At 57.1% G+C, this 16,883-nt stretch overlaps 1 protein-coding gene across 3 annotated transcripts; it reads left to right on the top strand.

Annotated features, from left to right (window-relative positions):
- The first annotated feature begins 42 nt into the window (after positions 1–42).
- SIRT2 (sirtuin 2) lies at positions 43–16,862 on the top strand. 3 transcript variants are annotated; one of them, XM_087421792.1, is made up of 16 exons: positions 94–168; positions 1,009–1,055; positions 4,007–4,055; positions 4,318–4,431; positions 6,738–6,779; positions 6,934–7,040; positions 7,164–7,220; positions 7,532–7,600; positions 12,188–12,317; positions 14,052–14,111; positions 14,424–14,479; positions 14,685–14,713; positions 14,800–14,851; positions 15,488–15,558; positions 15,702–15,768; positions 15,868–16,862. In XM_087421792.1, the coding sequence occupies exons 1-16, from the start codon at positions 153–155 to the stop codon at positions 16,021–16,023; spliced, it is 1,122 nt and encodes a 373-aa protein (XP_087277918.1). In that variant the 5' UTR covers positions 94–152; the 3' UTR covers positions 16,024–16,862. The 3 variants fall into 3 exon arrangements, with proteins under 3 accessions (XP_004441556.2, XP_087277918.1, XP_004441557.1); XM_004441500.3 differs by having other exon boundaries at positions 14,637–14,713; positions 15,868–16,861; XM_004441499.3 differs by lacking the exon at positions 1,009–1,055 and having other exon boundaries at positions 43–168; positions 14,637–14,713; positions 15,868–16,861.
- Positions 16,863–16,883: the final 21 nt, after the last annotated feature.

Genomic DNA, 16,883 nt, shown 5'->3' on the forward strand with positions numbered 1-16,883 from the left:
CTTCATTACCTGAGAGGCTGCGAAAGCTTATTTGCGGCCGCGATGGCTGCTGGGAGTTGTAGTTCTCTGCCCTATGTCTGCCCCTCCTGTTTCCGGTGCCGTCACGGGACAGAGCAGTCGGTGACAGCTCCTAGGGCCCCCGCCCCGCGTCCATGGCCGAGCCGGACCGTGAGTCGGGGGCCCCGGTGGGAGGGTCGGGCCGCGCCGGGGCCTGGCTGAGGGCTGCAGGCCCCGGGGCCCCAGGGTGGGCTTGATGGGGGCAGCAGATAGGGGCTGCGTAGGGGGGCGAGTGGGACTCGGTGGGCCGTTGCTAAGTGATCCGTATTGCTAGGTCGGTGGGTTTCTGGGTCGCGAGGTTTTAAGGGTCCGTTTGCCACGTCCCCCAAGTTACCCATGATCGCGTGTTTCTCGCACCTTGGTCGCTAAGGACCTTCGTTTCTAAGGACTTAGGTTGCTGCGGTCCCGGTTGCTAAGGGTATCTGGTTGTTGGAGGGAGCTGTAGGAAGCTAGGGGACCCCTGATATCCCCTCCTGTCTCTTCCCTCTAGTTCCTGTGCCTCTCCTAAACCTACCATTCCCACCACGCCTCCTCTCCAAACCTGCCTCCAGTCAGAGTATCTCTCCTTATCTTCTCTTACTTTCTAAACTTCCCTCTGCCTGTAAACCTGACCCTCTCCGCGCACACACTCGCATACTATTATGTCCTCCCTACCTCGTCCTGTCTTCCTCCATGCCCTATATGCTTTACTTTCTCCTCCCTCTCCTAAACTTTCCCGTCCCAGCCTCTGTCCCTCACTAACCACCTCTCCCCCAAGCCCTCTCCACTCAAATAAGATCTGCTTTTCCCCATCCCCTCCCTCCCTCTACTCCGTTTTTACTCCCACTGCCCCCACCCCAGTATAACTAGGTTGGTGGGTCTTCTTGCCCCCTGCTCCCCTACTTTGAAGCCCTTCATTCCCCCTAACCATTCCCCCCACTGTAACCACATCTACTCCCCCTCCTCCCCCAGCCTCTGACCCTCTGGAGACCCAGGCAGGGAAGGTGCAGGAAGCTCAGGTGAGATGGGGAAAGGGTGGAGGGAAGGAGAGAGATGTGCTTGTTCCCACACCCCACTCTCCTGGGGGAGGTGACAGAGGGGAGACAGTTACCCCAGGGCCCTCAGCTCGCTGCCCCAATCCCTCACCCCACCTCCCCGGTCAGCCTCCTGGGGAATGGTGGATTCTGGGGACTGTCAGAGAAGGTCGTGCAGCCTCAACCCCAAGCCCTCTCCCCAAATCCCTCCCCCATCTCCCCACCTCCGCCAACCTTTCTGAACCTCATTTGTGTCAGGGCTGGAAGAGACACGTATCCCATCTGGTCCCTGAACTCATGGATCTCAGGGACAAATGACTAGAAAATGACCCTACAGGGCGATTATGAAAGTAGCTCAGGGCACTGTGGGAGCCCAGAGGCAACTTTGTGGGGTCACAGAGATTCCAGCCAGTCCCTTCCCTGGAGGAATCCACGGGCTGGTCTAGGAGTCAGACTGAGGTACAGACACATCATAGTAAGTGAAGAGTGCCTTAGTGTTTCCTTAGGCAAGATGAGAAGTGATGTTCCACGCAGAGGGTCCAGCCTGTGCAAAGGCTGGAGGGGCATGAAAGAGGGTGATGTGTTCAGTAGTCGGTGGCTGGGCCGGTCAGCTACTTATATTCATGGGTACTTACTCCAGCCAGGTGCTCTGCTTAGTGTTCTATATGCATCATCGCATTTCATCTTCCCAGCATCCCTGTGCGTGGCAAGATGTATCGTGGCCATTTTACAGACGAGGATTTTGAGGCAGAGTTGTCAAGCCCGTTGTCCTCTGTTTGCAACCCACAGCACTTGACACACACAGTGCCTTCCAGATGCTTTGGGGAGAGGTAGATAGGCCGCCTCACAGAGACTCGAAGGCCCCGCCAGCACCTCCAGCTCCCCCTGAGCCGAGTTGCCCCCACGTGCTGGGCAGGGCCCTCGAGTCCTTCCACAGAGCCTCACTGTCTGCAGCCTGAAAGAGTGCCAGCCCACCCACAGACGCGAGGCTGCTGTTCAGATGTGGGGCAGAGCAGAGCTGTGACTAGAGCACCCTACAGCTGCCCGGCAGAGGGTATAAGAGCCTCCATCAGGCCGGGGCTTCTCCCTCTGGCTCCCCAAGCCCGACCACTGTCAGAGAAAAAGGTTGCATGTTAAAAAGGAATCCTCAGTCCCAAAGAGAGAGATTCAGGATGTAAATTGCAGCATTGTCTGTGACAGGGCGAAACTAGAAACAGCTGGAATGGCTGTCAGTAGACGGGTGAAATGAACTATGGTGCATCCTTACAATGCAACTCTGTAGCTGCTTAAAAGAAGGAGGTGGGTCTATAGTGTATTGTTCCAAGGAAAATGCACGGTGCAGCATCGTACTATGGTATGACCCATTTCTGGAAAAATAGTGAGGTTTCTATGCAGAGAAAAAATCTGGAGTAATGATTGTACTGCTAATAGCGGTTGTTATCTCGCCGGGGTGGGTGAGAGAATTACCAGGCAAGTGCCCAAGTTATACATTGTCTAATGGTCAGAGTTTTTGCAAAGTTTATATAATCTTAAAAAGCAATAAAACAATTTAAATATGTTTAGAAAGGAGGTTCCTATACTAAAAGGCTTGGAACCTGAGAGGGATTAATGGGGGAGAGGGTTGTAGGAGGGGTTTAAGCAGGAGAGTGAGTTGATCAGAATTGCGTTTTTATGAGGTCTGTTGCAGGGCCCAGCCCTGGCCCAGCACACAGCAGGTATTTGTTCAGTGATGGATAGTTCTGGAGCTCCTGCCAGGTGCCAGACCCTGTTCTTGTGCTGGACGTCCAGGGGTGAACACGCAACATCCCTGCCTTCGTGGAGCCGATATCGTGGTAGACTCTGGCTGTTCATGATCAGAGGATTAGACCGGAGAAGCCAAAGGGAAGGGTCTTTGCAGTGGAGGCGAGCGGGCTGACCCGGACAGGCCATCACGAGGAGGGTAGCAGAGTAGATCGGAGACCGAAGCTGGGAGCCTAGGGACCCTGGTGGGAGAGGACGGGCTAGACCAGCTGGAGCCCTGGGGAGGGGACACATTATGGCGGGAGGGTAGGTGGGAAGTGTCTGGCCGACTGGGAAGCCACGCTAAGATGGGACCCAGGAGGAGGAGCAGGTGTGGCAGAGATGCTGAGGCTCGTTTGGGACTCGGTGGGAGTGAGGTGCCTGGGGTCCCTTAGGGGGAGGCATCCAGGAGGCTGCGGGAACCCTGGATCTGGGGACAGAGAGGTGACATCGTCAGTGACTGGGCTGAGGCCATTGGCAGGGATGAGGCAGCCCTGGGAAGGTGGAGAGAGACAGCAGGGAGGGCCGGGGACAGGGCCCTGAGACCTGCAATCAGGGAGCCTGGCCGAGGGGAGGAGTGGAGAAGGGCAGTGGGGGGATTGGAATGGTGGTGTCGGGGCTTCAAGCAGGAGGGTGAGGACCGGGGCCTTCCCACTGGGTTATTCCCAGGAATGCCTTTGAGGAGGGCTGTGGGGTGCTGGGACGGGGCGAGACCCACACCACAGGGGCCAAGAGGGGCGCAGGGCGTGGCTGTGGATACCAGGCACGTGATCGTGACCATAGCCATCGCTTCCTGAGCACTCGCCCCGCAGGGTGCTGTTCTAAGCACCTCACGTAGGTTAACTTACCTCATCTCACAGTAGCCCTCCGAGGTGGGCGCCCTCGGAGCTCCATGTCGAAGATAAGGGGCGCCAGGACTCAGAAAAGCGAAGTCGCTCGCTCGAGATTATGCTCCTCCGAGGGGCAGGGCCAGGTCTCCACTGCAGGCAGCCTGTCCCAGTGCCCACACTCTGGCCCCCAGCATGCCCCTCCACCGCCCCTCGCGTCCTCGGGCCCACCTCCCAGGCAGAGCCTTTCCCCCAAACCCCGGTGTCACGCCACTCCCCCTCCCTCCCTAACCCTTCTGGGGCCTGGCCACCCCACCCCACCCCTTCCAGGACTCAGACTCAGACACTGAGGGAGGAGCGGCTGGCGGAGAGGCAGAGAGTGAGTATCTCCCTCGGGAGCCCACCCCGGGGGGCGGTTTAGGGCAGCGATCTGGGTGACACCCCTCACCTCCACCAGGGGTGACATTCACAGTAGGTAAAATGGGTTCGCTGCCAGCCCCTGGAGGCCCCTTGCTGGGCCAGGCATCAAGCCTTTAGTTGTGGAAAGGGGGGGGTCCCCAGGACTGGGGCAGGGACACTCAGGACATCTGTGTACCCAGCTGAACGCCCACCTGGCCGCTGTCTCTCTTCTTTTTGGCCAGTGGACTTCCTGCGGAATTTCTTCTCCCAGACGCTGGGTCTGGGCACCCAGAAGGAGCGTCTGCTTGACGACCTAACCGTGGAAGGGGTGTCCCGCTACATGCAGAGCGAGCGCTGTAAGTCCCCTGCCTGCATGGGGCCCCAGGTGACTTCTCTGCCCCAACCACTTGAACCACTCATCTTTTGTTTGCAAGTAACGAGAAACCCAACTCAGCCTGGCTTTAAAAGAGCCAGAAAAGGAGTGTGTTGACCCTGTAACTAAAATCCAGCTTTAGGTATGGCTGGATCCAGGGGCTTCCATGTTGTCAAAAATTCCTAACCCTCTCTGGAGCTGCTTTCTCTGTGTTGGGTAGCTATGAGTACAAGTTTCACTAGCCTAGCAGCTCCCACTGAAGAGAGCTGCTTTCTCCCAAATATCTTCCATATATTTGTTCAAACAAAAGAGCAGAGATTGGCTCCACTTGCCTCAGGTTGGGTCACATTCCTATCCTGAACCAGTCACCATGTCTCTGATTGGCCAGACCTGGGCCACATCTCCATTGCTGAACCAGTGACTGTGCCCTCATTGGCCAGGCCCATTTGATGGAATGAATATGATAGTAATAGTATCTACTCCATGGGGTTCTTAGGGGTTAAATAAGTTAGTATAGATGTGAATGCCTGGAACAGGGCCTGGAACAGCATGAGCTATGTGAGCGCTCCCTGTGATTATTGCTACAGGAGGCTTGTTTCAGGTCTGGCAAAGAGGTACCTCTCTACTGGGCCACCATGTCATTTCTATTTCTTGGTGCGGGTTGAGGTCAGCAGAGTCTGAGAAACCAGGCCCTCGGCACTCCTCGACGAGAACAATCGCCCCTTTGAGGGTCCTGAAGGGCCTTTTGTTGCGGGCGTCTTCTCCACTTTCCCTGACCTCCAGCTGCTACCGTCTCCCCCCTCGAGCAGCCCAGCCGCCACCCTGAGCCTCCCTCTCCTGGGCGGGCCAGGCAGCCGCCTGCAGCCATCTTCTAGCTTGGGTGGTCCCCAGAGAACGCAGGCAGTGGCCACACCGCATAGGTTCCTCCCTGCGTCTGGGTTTTAGGATCATTGGCTCATGAGGGGTGTCTATGAGGGGATGGTAATCAATAATAACAATTAATTGAGTCCTGGCTGTTTGCCAGGCACGCGGCTAAGCACTCAGCAGGCATCCTCTCATTTGGACTTCAGATTACGCTTGTGAGGTCATTACAGGAGTGATCTGGACAGAGGAGGAAACTGAGGCACAGAGAGGCTGTGACTTGGTGCAGGGTCACACAGCTGGCACGAAGCAGAGTCAGGACTCGACTCCCTGACTCCAGAACACATGCTCCCTCCCACATGGCCCCCACTGGCGCCAGCCGGGCCTGGTCTGATGGCATCCCCGAGACGAAGCCAAGGGACTTGTGTGTGCCCGTGTGCCCAGCTGACACACAGACGCCAGGGTACCGGGGGAGGGCTGCCACCCGCCAGCAGCTGAGGAGTTAGCAGGGCGATGGCACAGCCCGCCATGCCTGTCAAATGATTCGACCCTCCAGCGTCTTCCTGTCTCCTTTTCTGAAAGCTGGTGGCAAGGGGGAACAAAGTACTTCTAGTACACGCATTATGGGTGTAAGACATTTAGTACAGTTGACTCAAAGAATCGCAGCAAACACGTACACAGTGTTTGCTCAGACCTGAGCTTTCCGTGAATTAATTCTCTCAAAAGTACTGTGATTACACCCATTTCACTGAGCAGGAACCTGATGCCCTGAGTGGGGATCTGAACTAAGACCCCCGCTGGTGAGCAGGAGAGCCAGGATTTGCAGCCCTTCTCCACTCTGCTGTTCAGTGGGCGTGGCCGAGAGTGGCAAATCTTTGGTCTTTCCCTGCAAATGACCAGTGGCTGCTGTGTGTTTGCAGAGTAATCAAAAGTCATACGATGAAGACTGTGTATGATATGCTAGAAGTAGATGATCCTCCAAGACTGTGTCCAGACGATGAAATGTGCCCCGAGATTTCTGCAATGACCCGCCGCTCTTCTGGGAGCCCCCGCCCCAGCCTTCTCACTAAGATCTTGTGCCTTTTTGTCTGGATCGAGTTAGGGGGAGAAACTCTCTCCAAGTGGCCTTTTCTCGAAACTAAGCTGGTATAATTTCAAGCAGGGGATTCTTTGTTCCCATGCCGGCTCCTCGACCCGTTGACTCTGTGACCCCTCCCCTCTCTGGGCCTCGGTTTCCTCATCTGTACAGTGGGGATGTTAACACCACCCGCCTGGAGATGGCTGGGGGGAGCGTTCATGCATCTGAAATGCTTGCCCCAGGGCCTGGCGCGGAGTAAACGGGCAGCGGGCATCAGGGGCTGTGATGGGTGGTGTTATTTTGGGGCTGAGCAAACCGTGTCGCGTGCTCCATAAACTCCTCTCCTCCAGGTCGCAGGGTCATCTGTTTGGTGGGTGCTGGAATCTCCACGTGTAAGTGCCCCCACCCCCAGTAGCCGCCCCCAGCTGGGGGCGCCCCTTCCAGGGCTGGGGAGGAGCAGTGCGGGGGCCCTCGACTGGGAGCGTTGCTGTAGTATAGACGGGCTGAGGTCCCTGATCAGATTGCTCGCTACCGCTCGTCCCCCAGCCGCGGGCATCCCAGACTTCCGCTCCCCGTCCACGGGCCTCTATGCCAACCTGGAGAAGTACCGTCTTCCTTACCCAGAGGCCATCTTTGAGATCGGCTACTTCAAGGTGTGTGCTCTCCCCCAGGGAGGAATGTCTGTAACCATGGGGGAACGGGGTCTCCTGGCTCCAGCTCTCATCCCACCTGGGGCATCTGGTCGCCCACCTGCCCTCTGGCTCTCTCTCCCACAGAAACATCCAGAGCCCTTCTTCGCCCTGGCCAAGGAGCTCTATCCTGGGCAGTTCAAGGTGAGCTCTTTTTTGCGGAGGGACAGGAAAGCTTGTGGGCAGCAGGTATGGGAAGGCCCTCTTGGACCCATATCATAAGGTCATGAAGTCCATGGGCTCTGGGCCCAACTCCTACTCCCCCATTTCCTGCTCTCGTGACCTTGAGCCTCAGTTTTCCCATCTGTGAAATGGGGATAATGCTGGTTTCTGCCTCACAAGGCCAGTGTGATGGTTCCATGAGGTGCAACAGGCATGGAACGGTCCCTGGCAGGGGCGGCGTGTGGTGGACGTCCTCTGTTCTCATCAGCATCGTTGCGATTGCTCCCCTCCAGCCGACCGCCTGTCACTACTTCCTCCGCCTGCTGAAGGAGAAGGGGCTGCTCCTGCGCTGCTACACGCAGGTAGGCAGGGCCGCGGGCGTCCTGGAGGAGGCGAGCGGCCCGCTGTGCCCTGACACCTCAGGGCCTGAGAGCTCGGGCCACTGCTTCTTTGTCATGTGACCTGCAGGGAGTCACTTCCCCTCTCGCAGCCTCAGTTTCCCCTCCTGTAAATCAGAGGCCAGAGCAGCTTCGCTCTCTCAGATCTGTGGTGACGTGGCAGCCACCTCCTCTGAGGACCATGTCCTGTGTACCGAGAAAGGACCCCATGTCTGAGGGGCCACGTATGCACTGGAGATTTTCTGTTAGAATTTTCCAGCAGATGACATCAATCAAACAAAGCCAGTTCACTCTGACAGTTTTCCAGCTAATGGATGTCATGTGTTAAGGAAGAGGCCCCTTCCTGTAATTTGCATAGAGGCCTGGGATGTGCCGTGGGGACATGGCTCATTCACGTCAGGCGCTTAGCCGGGGCCTCGCCCTGGGGACTCAGGCGAGGATGGCTTACACTGCTGGCTTCTGGACCAGTCGGCAAGACTCTTGGGCTCTTGCAGCCCTAAAAGTAAAAAATGTTTGCAGCTCTACCTCTGTTTTATGAATATGTATGGGAATGACGCGATGTACTATAACGCTGATATGGTGCATGTTATAATTCATTCCTCAGAGCCCCAAATTCTAAATCGAGAGAACATATGAATATAGATAAGGGTTCCAGTGTTTTCATCCTGCAGCTGGCAATTCTGCAGCCTCAGAAGCTGCCAGCAGGGGGAGGATGATCCTTTTTATCTTTAGATCCAGTTTCTCAAACAGGGCAGGTGCTTCCGCCTGGGACTGGTGGTGGCAGTGGGGCAGGGGAGGGGACCGTCTCCTCTTCCAGGAGGAGCCCCAGCTCAGGATAAACCTGAGCTTTCTTGCTGAAGAGTCAGTTTTATCCACAGGACGTGGCTCAGGCATGACAGGAACAGCTCACTTGAAGCCAAGTGCCTTGTGTGTGTGATTTCATGAACTCCTCCCCACGCCCTGCTGCCGGCCCTGTTTGTCAGCTTTGTGACAGTGTTCGCTGAGTGCCAACCCAGGGCCAGGCCCTGCTAGCAGCGGACACATCCCTGCCCTCCTGGGGCTGACCCCCTAATGTGGGGAGAGAGAGCGTGGATGAGATGGAGAAGCAGCATGTGGAGTGTGTGAGGTGGCCAGAGGTCCATGGAGCACGGCTGAGCAGGAAAGCGGAGTCAGAGCGCTGTGTGCGTGTGTGCGTGGCGGGTGCTGTTGTAAACAAGGGAAGGCCTCCCTGAGAAGGGGACATTTATACAAAGACCTGTAGAAGAGGAAGGAGGGAGCCATGGGATACTCTGGGAAGAGAGTGCATTCCAGGCAAAGGGAACAGCCAGTGCAAAGGTCCTGAGGTGAGACTGTACTTGGCGTATTCAAGGAAGCCCGAGAAGCTGGATCTGCGTGAGCGAGGAGGACAGGCGTCGGAGAGAATGGAGGAGCTGAGGTCAGGGAGGTAACGGGTGGACCATGTGGGGCCTCGTGGGCCACAGGGAGGGCTCTGGCCTTTCCCCTGAGTGAGATGGAGCTCCAGGAAGGCTCTGAACAGGCAGGGATGTGACCTGACCCAGAGGTTCACAGCATCCCTCTGGCTGCGTGTGGGGGGACAGACTGTGGGGGCCCTGGGGAGGGGGCACAGAGACCGGGCGGAGGCTGCTGTGATGGGCCAAGCAGGAGAGGATGGAGGCTGGGCCAGGCTGGGGGCCGTCGAGGGGGAGAAGTGGGCGGGTTATGAACCCATTTTGAAGGTGGAGCAATGGATGGATGGGACGTGAAATGATTCGTGAGAGAAAGAGAGGAGTCGGGGACGGCTGGACGGCTCTCAGCCCGAGCTACTGCTTTTTACTGAGATGCAGGATGTGCAGGCATGGGGCCGAGGAGGAGTCTGGTGCCAGGCCTGTTGGAGGCCTCAGGTGGAGAAGTGAGCAGACAGTCGGACTCAGGAGTCTGGACTTGAGCTGGAGAAGCAGCGAATAGACAATGTTTAAACTCACCAGACGGGATGGGATCGCAGAGGCCCCAGCATGAGAAACGCGGGCCCGGGACGAAGTAACCCATCGGGGCTGTGCGGAGCGCTCCCTCCCCAGCTCTGTCTCTGCCCATGAAACACACCATCCGCATGCTTTCTTCACCTGAAGCCAGCACGAGCACATCCTGGGGCCACTGTGCAATGTGCACGCACGCCCCCCCTCCTCGCACCGTGCGATGCACGGATTTAACTACCCAGACGTATTCACAATGGCATATTGTGGAAAACCATTTTCCACTCTCACCTTTCAGGAAGCCATTTTCTTTCCAACTCGTCACCTTCTTCTTCAACCTCAGCGCCTTTTGAGTACTGACCCAGTTTTCGGGAACACATTGTCTCCAGGTCTTTCTGAATTGTGACGACGCAGCACTTTTGAAGCCCTGGATGATGCTATTTTTATCTCGAGAGACAGTATCCCTTCAGACGGGAGAACAGCTGTCCTGTTCAGTCAAGTCACTGGGGTGGCCCCAGCAAAGCAGTGCCGAGTTGTTTTAAATACATGTATGACATTTCCACTAGACATAGGGGTCCTGGCTTTTTTTCGCTTGACCCCATGTCTGGGAGACCCTTCTGTATCCACATCCACAGAGCAGCTTCATGCTTTTGAAAAGCTGCCATCAGTGGTGTGTCAGTCAGGGACACAATGTTGCTTTTTTTGTGTGTGTGTGAGGAAGATGAGCCCTGAGCTAACATCCATGCCAATCCTCCTCTTTTTGCTGAGGAAGACAGGCTCTGAGCTAACATCTATTGCCAATCCTCCTCCTTTTTTCCCCCAAAGCCCCAGTAGATAGTTGTATGTCATAGTTGCACATCCTTCTAGTTGCTGTATGTGGGACGCGGCCTCAGCATGGCCGGAGAAGCGGTGCGTTGGTGCGCGCCCGGGATCCGAACCCGGGCCGCCAGCAGCGGAGCGCGTGCACTTAAGCGCTAAGCCGCGGGGCCGGCCCTGGGGACACAGTGTTTTGAAACAAAAAGTGAGCCAGGGATTAAAAATCAGGAGATTGCACTTAACAATCCAGACTTCAGGCTCCTTCTGAAAGTTGGGAAGAGCCGGCTGCACCCTGGGTGGCTTTCCCAGGGACAGCGTTGGCTGGAGCTGAGTGGCCACTGTCAACTAGGAATGGCCCACCACTGCCCAGGGCCCACCTCCCCACCTCGCCCCATTTCCTGCTGAGGTCAAATGCCAGTTGCTGTGTGTCATCAAGTGTTCGATGAAGCTTGTCCTTCAGTAGAGAACTTCCTTGGTCCCCAGCCCCCAGCTTCCCGCCCTAGAGGCCACTGTCGTCGCCTGCCTCTTGTGTCTCCTCTGAAGATCTTCTGCCCTTGGGCAAGCAAATACACAAATTCATATATAGTTTTTCCACATCGTGTACCCACTGCCTTTGTTCTTCTGGACCTTTAACATCTTGCAGAGATCGTTTCGTATCAGTCCATCGGGTCGGCCTCATTCTTTTTTGTTTGTTTGTAGTTTCTGTATCAAAAGTGGCATCCAAGAATAACAGAGGCGTCTAGGCAGTCCTTTTCCATGTTATTTAGTTGCACGCACACTGCGTCCTCACGTGCAGGGGAGGAGGCTGAGACAAGTAACAAAGGCACCACTCGGATTTCTGATAGAGGGAGGGGAAAGCCACAGAGTCTGGGAACAGTGACTCTTGTCTGCGCGTTTGGGGGACAAGCTGATTGCTGGCAGGGAGCAGAGCGAGCAGTCGGGGCCGTCTGCTCTTGAAAGGGAACCCTGTCCGTTGTTCACGGAGCCTCTGGGGGAGCTTGTGGGTTCAGCTGTGGGCCACGTGTGATGGGCCATCTCTGTGGAACGTCTGCCAGCGTCCCCATGAGCACCTGTCCCAGCAGCATTCCTCACAGACAAACAAAAGCTGTGCCAGAGGGGCTGTGTGTTTTGAGAAAAATGAGAGAGCACAAATGTCTATGTGGAAGAGAATATTCTTGCGTGTTTAATAAGGAATGTATCTCTGTCATAAAAGAATGCAAGTTAATATGCCATCTATGAAACAGACCATAGTAAGAAACCTGACTGCTAAATAGGAAGACAGTGTGATTCAAGCCAAATAATCCCTCCTGATTTGTTTATTTATGTTAATGCTTGGCCAGGGCTGCCACGTACAGCTGTGCAGGTTGGGTACTGCACAAGGATGCCACGTCTGAGAGGGCTCCATTTACAGTGGAGACATTGTAGATTTGTACATTTATTTCAACAAATTTCTGGCAGGTGGCACTCAAGTGTGGGGTTCTAGCAACACAAATTTTCTGAAAAGTGGAAGCAAAGTGGCCTGAAGTTGCAGAAAAATGCCATATGGGCTGGTGGTGGCAGTGGGCCTGGGGTCACAGACATTTGAATTTGGGCCCCTGCCTTTAAGCATCTATGACCTTGACCCTCTCAAGGCTTTCAGGCACACCCTGCCCCTGCCTTCTCGGCCTGTCTCCCTCGTTCCTCTTGGCCACAACTCCCTGCTCCCTTCTGCCCCCTGAGGGGTGCGGTTCACTCCTGACTCTCTTCCCTCCGGCTCTCCCTCCAGAATATAGACACCCTGGAGCGAGTGGCAGGGCTGGAGCCCGAGGACCTGGTGGAGGCCCACGGCACCTTCTACACATCGCACTGCGTCAGCCCCGTCTGCCGGCGCGAGTACACACTAGGCTGGATGAAAGGTGAGGGCCCGCAGGTTATCCACGAGGGCGGGCCTCCCGCCCCCCATCCACTCCTCAGCGCCGGGAACAGGGTCTCCACCCAGAGGGCCCCACTTCTGTCCCACACAGCTCTTTTTCATAGATAATGGCAGCCCCCAGAGATTCGAGGTGGCACTGAGGGTTCATTGCTCCCAACACCAGCTCACAGCCAGGTTATAACGGATGGAAGCTCTGGACCAAAGTCAGCCACACACAGAGATGTCCATTAGCAGAGAGGCCCCCAGATGGCCATACAGCCTGTCTGTGAGGCCGTGAAACCCCAGCTCTTTGTTCTTCGAGAGGCTCTGCCCCCATCTTCCACGAGGGGCTCATCAAGGCAAATGCAACTGCATCCTAAGAAGAGCAGAACTGTCCAGTAGAACTTTCGGAGACGAGGGAAATAGTCCATGTCTGCATTGCCCAATATGGCAGCCGCCTGCTACATGTGGCTACTGAGCGCTTGAAATGTGGCTAGTGGGACCAAGGAACTGAATTTTAAATTTCCTTTAATTTTTATTAGTTTAAATTTAAAATGGCCAGCACTGTGCTGGAGGCCCAGGATTCAAGTGGCCCATTAGTCAGATTCCGGCGAGCAGAATCTATGGAGTGTGGATCCAGACACAGCCCTGGTTAGGGAAGAAGGCTGGGGGCCGTCCCTAAGGGGTGCAGACTACAGGGCTCACTAGAATCATAGTCCCTGTTCATGGAGGGGCAGAGTGTCCAAAAAAAAAAAAATTCAGCCGATCCACATTTCTTGAATGCCAGCGAGGGCCTATTTCTGACATCCATTGTGCGGATTAAGAAGCCGTCTATTTCCCCCGTGGAAACCCATTTCTGACCTTCTTTATGCTGATCTCACAAAGCCTCTGGTGTCCCCGTGAGAGCGGGACAGCTGCAGCCCTGTAGGAGGCCCCGGAGTGTGGCCTTCTGACAGAGCGCCAGCTGACCGCCCCGGGCCGAGCATCCTGAATAGCCCGCTGCACGCAGCTGGGGGGCTGCACAATTCACGGTACCCCGCTGCCTTTCACTTCCAGCAACATCATATCATCACCCACAGAATAACATGCTGTGGATGCACAATATTTTAAAGTAAATTACAGACACAAAACAGTGCCCTGTGAGTATCTGATGAAGGAATGAATGGATAATTAAACGAACAAGCTAGGATTCTGTGGGTTGCAAGTCACCAAATGCTTTCAAGCTTCCCTCATCAATAAGCAATAAGAAGCAGGATTGTCATAAGGATGGTGTTTGGGGGGGGGGGTCTGTCACAGAACCCGAGGGTGGGAAGCAGCTGTGCCTAAGGATTTGTCCCCGTCCCAGGGTCATCTGCATATTCTTCCCTGGCTCTCTGCCACCAGCCTGGGACCCGCCAGGCCCCTCTGAGCCAGGATGAACTAGGGCTGCCCTCAGAGCCACACTGGAGGAGATTCTCTCCCGAGTCCAGATCCCCGGGTGGGCTTGGTGATGCCCTGTTAGGCGCAAGCGTCTGCCATCTGATTATTCTTCCATCAAGAGCTGGAGCCTGGGGCTGGGGAGGTGGGGGCAGTTCTCTGAGAAGGAGGGGTCCTCTCTGGGCAGGCCTACACCTCGGGAGGTCCCCAGTGACTGAGGCGTGTTTGTTGACAGTGAAGGAAGGGGCGGAGGGGAGGGGCAGGGCACCCCCCGTCCCGGAGCCCCTTACCTCCGTCTGTCCCTCCTCTTCCCCACGCCCAGAGAAGATCTTCTCGGAGGTGACTCCCAAGTGTGAGAAATGTCAGAGCCTGGTGAAGCCTGGTGAGCCTGGGGCCGGGGACCCACCCGGGTGGATTTGGGCCGGGAGCTCCCCAACAGCCCTGCCCCAAGATGGCCACACGCCCCATCCACCCCGCCTCTGGCCCCCCTCCCTCCCTGGCCGGGGCCCCAGATCTGTCCCAGGGAGAGTGGGTTCTGTACCCCTGGCCTGTCCCCGCTGCTCCACACTGCCACCCAGCCCTCGGGTCTGCCTTCTCTCCTGCCTGTTCCCTCTCTGCGTCCTCGTCTCTGCCTCCCCCCGTTTCACTATCTCTGCTGTCTCTGTGTCCGTCTGTCCCTCTCTCTCCGCCTCAGACATCGTGTTCTTCGGCGAGAGCCTCCCAGCGCGTTTCTTCTCCTGCATGCAGTCGGTAAGTGTCCCCACCACCGCCCCCGGCTCGGCCCACGGGGCGCGGCCCCGGGGAAGGGCGCTTCCCCAGCCAGCGGCAGGTGGGCTTGCAGTGGGGGCGGGGAAGGCGGCCCAGCCTGGCGCTGGGTCCCGGAGCCCTCACTGGCCGCCCCCCCCAGGACTTCCTGAAGGTGGACCTCCTCATCATCATGGGCACCTCCCTGCAGGTGCAGCCGTTTGCATCCCTTGTCTGCAAGTAGGTTGGGGGTCGGGGCTGTGGGGGGCTGCTGGGGACCAGGGAGCCGCAACAGGTCCTCACCACTCAGCTCGCCGTCCCCTCAGGGCGCCCCTGTCTACCCCACGCCTGCTCATCAACAAGGAGAAAACTGGCCAGGTGAGTGGCTTGGGTCCACACCCCTCCCGCCTTCCCTCCTCCTCCTCAGCTGGGTCCCACGTTCCCTCCCACTGGCTTCCTCGGAACGAGGGGATCCCCCTCTCTAGGGGACCCCAGTACTTTGGGATTCTGGAGCCCAGAGGGGTCAGGCTCCAGGCTCTTCTCACTCTGGGTCACAGGCCTCTGGGTCAGTCAGGACCTTTTGAGGAAGCGACAGAAGCACAACTTAGAGTGACGTAAGCTAGAACAGGAATGATGTGCTTCCCGGGACTGAAGAGTCAGGGCCAGCCAGACCCAGGGCCTTCAGCAGTGCGTCGGGAGCGCCACCCCTCTCTCGGCTCTCTTCCCGAGGTGGCCTCACTCCCAGGCAGGGGCCCCCTCCTGGCAAGGGAAGTTTCCTCCAACAGGCAAAACATACCACGTGCCAGATGCTGTTCTAAGCATTTTCTATGTGTTAACCCACTGACAGGACAACCCTACGAGTGGGTTCGATGATTACTCCCACTCGACAGATAAGGAAACTGAGGGTCAGAGAGGCCAGGTCACTGGAGCAGAGTCACAGAGCTGGGCTACAAACCCAGGCCACCTGGCTCCAGGTTCTGTGCTCTCAGCTCCCCTACCCCCCGTCCCCTGTAGACTGACCCTTTCCTGGGAATGATGATGGGCCTTGGAGGAGGCATGGACTTCGACTCCAAGAAGGCCTACAGGTGAGGCTCTGGCCTGCGGTGGGGGGTTGGAGCCTGCAAGGGATGGGCCCAGGTGGGAGGGAGGGCATGGAGTCACACAGACAGGGCAGAGCTGGCGGGCCTGGGACCAGCCTGGGAGCTCTGACTCTCTCACCCGCCCGCAGGGACGTGGCCTGGCTGGGTGACTGCGACCAGGGCTGCCTGGCCCTTGCTGACCTCCTCGGATGGAAGGTGAGGAGCCTGGGCACCCCCAGCCCACCCTGAGCCCAGTCCCTGGACCTAGTCCTGCCCCACGGGTCCTCTGACCTTTGTGAACTTTGCCCCCTGCAGAAGGAGCTGGAGGACCTTATCCGGAAGGAGCATGCCAGAATAGACACTGAGTCGGGGTCAGGGAGCCCCAACCCCACCACTTCAGCATCCCCCAGGACATCCCCACCGCCCGCCAAGGAGGAAGCCAGGGCCGTGGAGGCTGAGGAACCCCAGTGACAGCTGCTTCCTCCGGGCAGGACGCCCAGCTCCTTTGGGACAGCTGACCCCCCACCAGCCCTGGCCTCCTCTAACCTTTAGCTCTTGTCTGGGAAGCTCAGAACATTTCCTCAGTCTCTTAACCACTCCCTCCAAAAACGGGGGTCCCAGACCCCCTGACCCCGGCAAATCTCTAACATTTCCTGGGGGCCGAGGCTTGGGCAGCCCGGCTCTAACACTCAAAGCCTCTAACCACCCCTAGCCGTGAGGCCCAGCCTCCCCTAATCTCTAACTGCTCCCAGGGGCCGGGGGGGTGGGGACCTGCAAACTTCTAACTGTCCCAGGATCCCACGACAGGGGGCCCGGGGCCCCCATGCTCTCTACTGCTCCCAGGGGGCTGTGGCCAAGCAGACAAAATCTAACCATCCCTGGGTGGGGTGTGGGCCCTGCAAACATAACTCACACCCAGTGGGGGGACCCCCAGTCCCTGCCTCAACTCCCAAAGTGAGTGCCAGGCCCCCTTCCCTCAGGACCCACTTCCCATTTGGGGATGGACAGAGGTGTTCCTTATTGGAGAGAAATTAAAAACAAAACAACAACTCACAATCAGCTGTCTGGCCTCGCTGTTCATTTCCATGGGCGCCCAGGGAAGCAGCGGGAGGGAGGGGGTTAGATCTCAGGCCACGAAGGAAACCAGAACATCTACAGGCCCGTGTGAGGAGCAGAGCGAAGGTGCGGAGAGGGGACTCCAGGCTGGCGGGAGCCTCGTGGCTCTTCCCCTGGTCTCCCAGGCGGCCAGGGTCCCTTCCTCCACAGCCCGGTCACCCAAGGCCTGAGCCCCCGGAAGGAGAAAGGAAGGTCGATTTCAGATACCCCCAGCC

The sequence above is a fragment of the Ceratotherium simum genome, chromosome 33, assembly GCF_057802395.1.
Source record: "Ceratotherium simum simum isolate JZ-2026a chromosome 33, ASM5780239v1, whole genome shotgun sequence".
Classification (NCBI taxonomy): domain Eukaryota; kingdom Metazoa; phylum Chordata; class Mammalia; order Perissodactyla; family Rhinocerotidae; genus Ceratotherium; species Ceratotherium simum.

Bases quoted from the DNA above. Each gene is read 5' to 3' on its own strand.
- SIRT2 (XM_004441499.3), top strand. From the start codon at position 43: ATGGCTGCTGGGAGTTGTAGTTCTCTGCCCTATGTCTGCCCCTCCTGT. The intron at 14,714-14,799 runs GTAGGTTGGGGG...CCGTCCCCTCAG, and splicing joins TTTGCATCCCTTGTCTGCAA to GGCGCCCCTGTCTACCCCAC. The intron at 15,559-15,701 runs GTGAGGCTCTGG...ACCCGCCCGCAG, and splicing joins GACTCCAAGAAGGCCTACAG to GGACGTGGCCTGGCTGGGTG.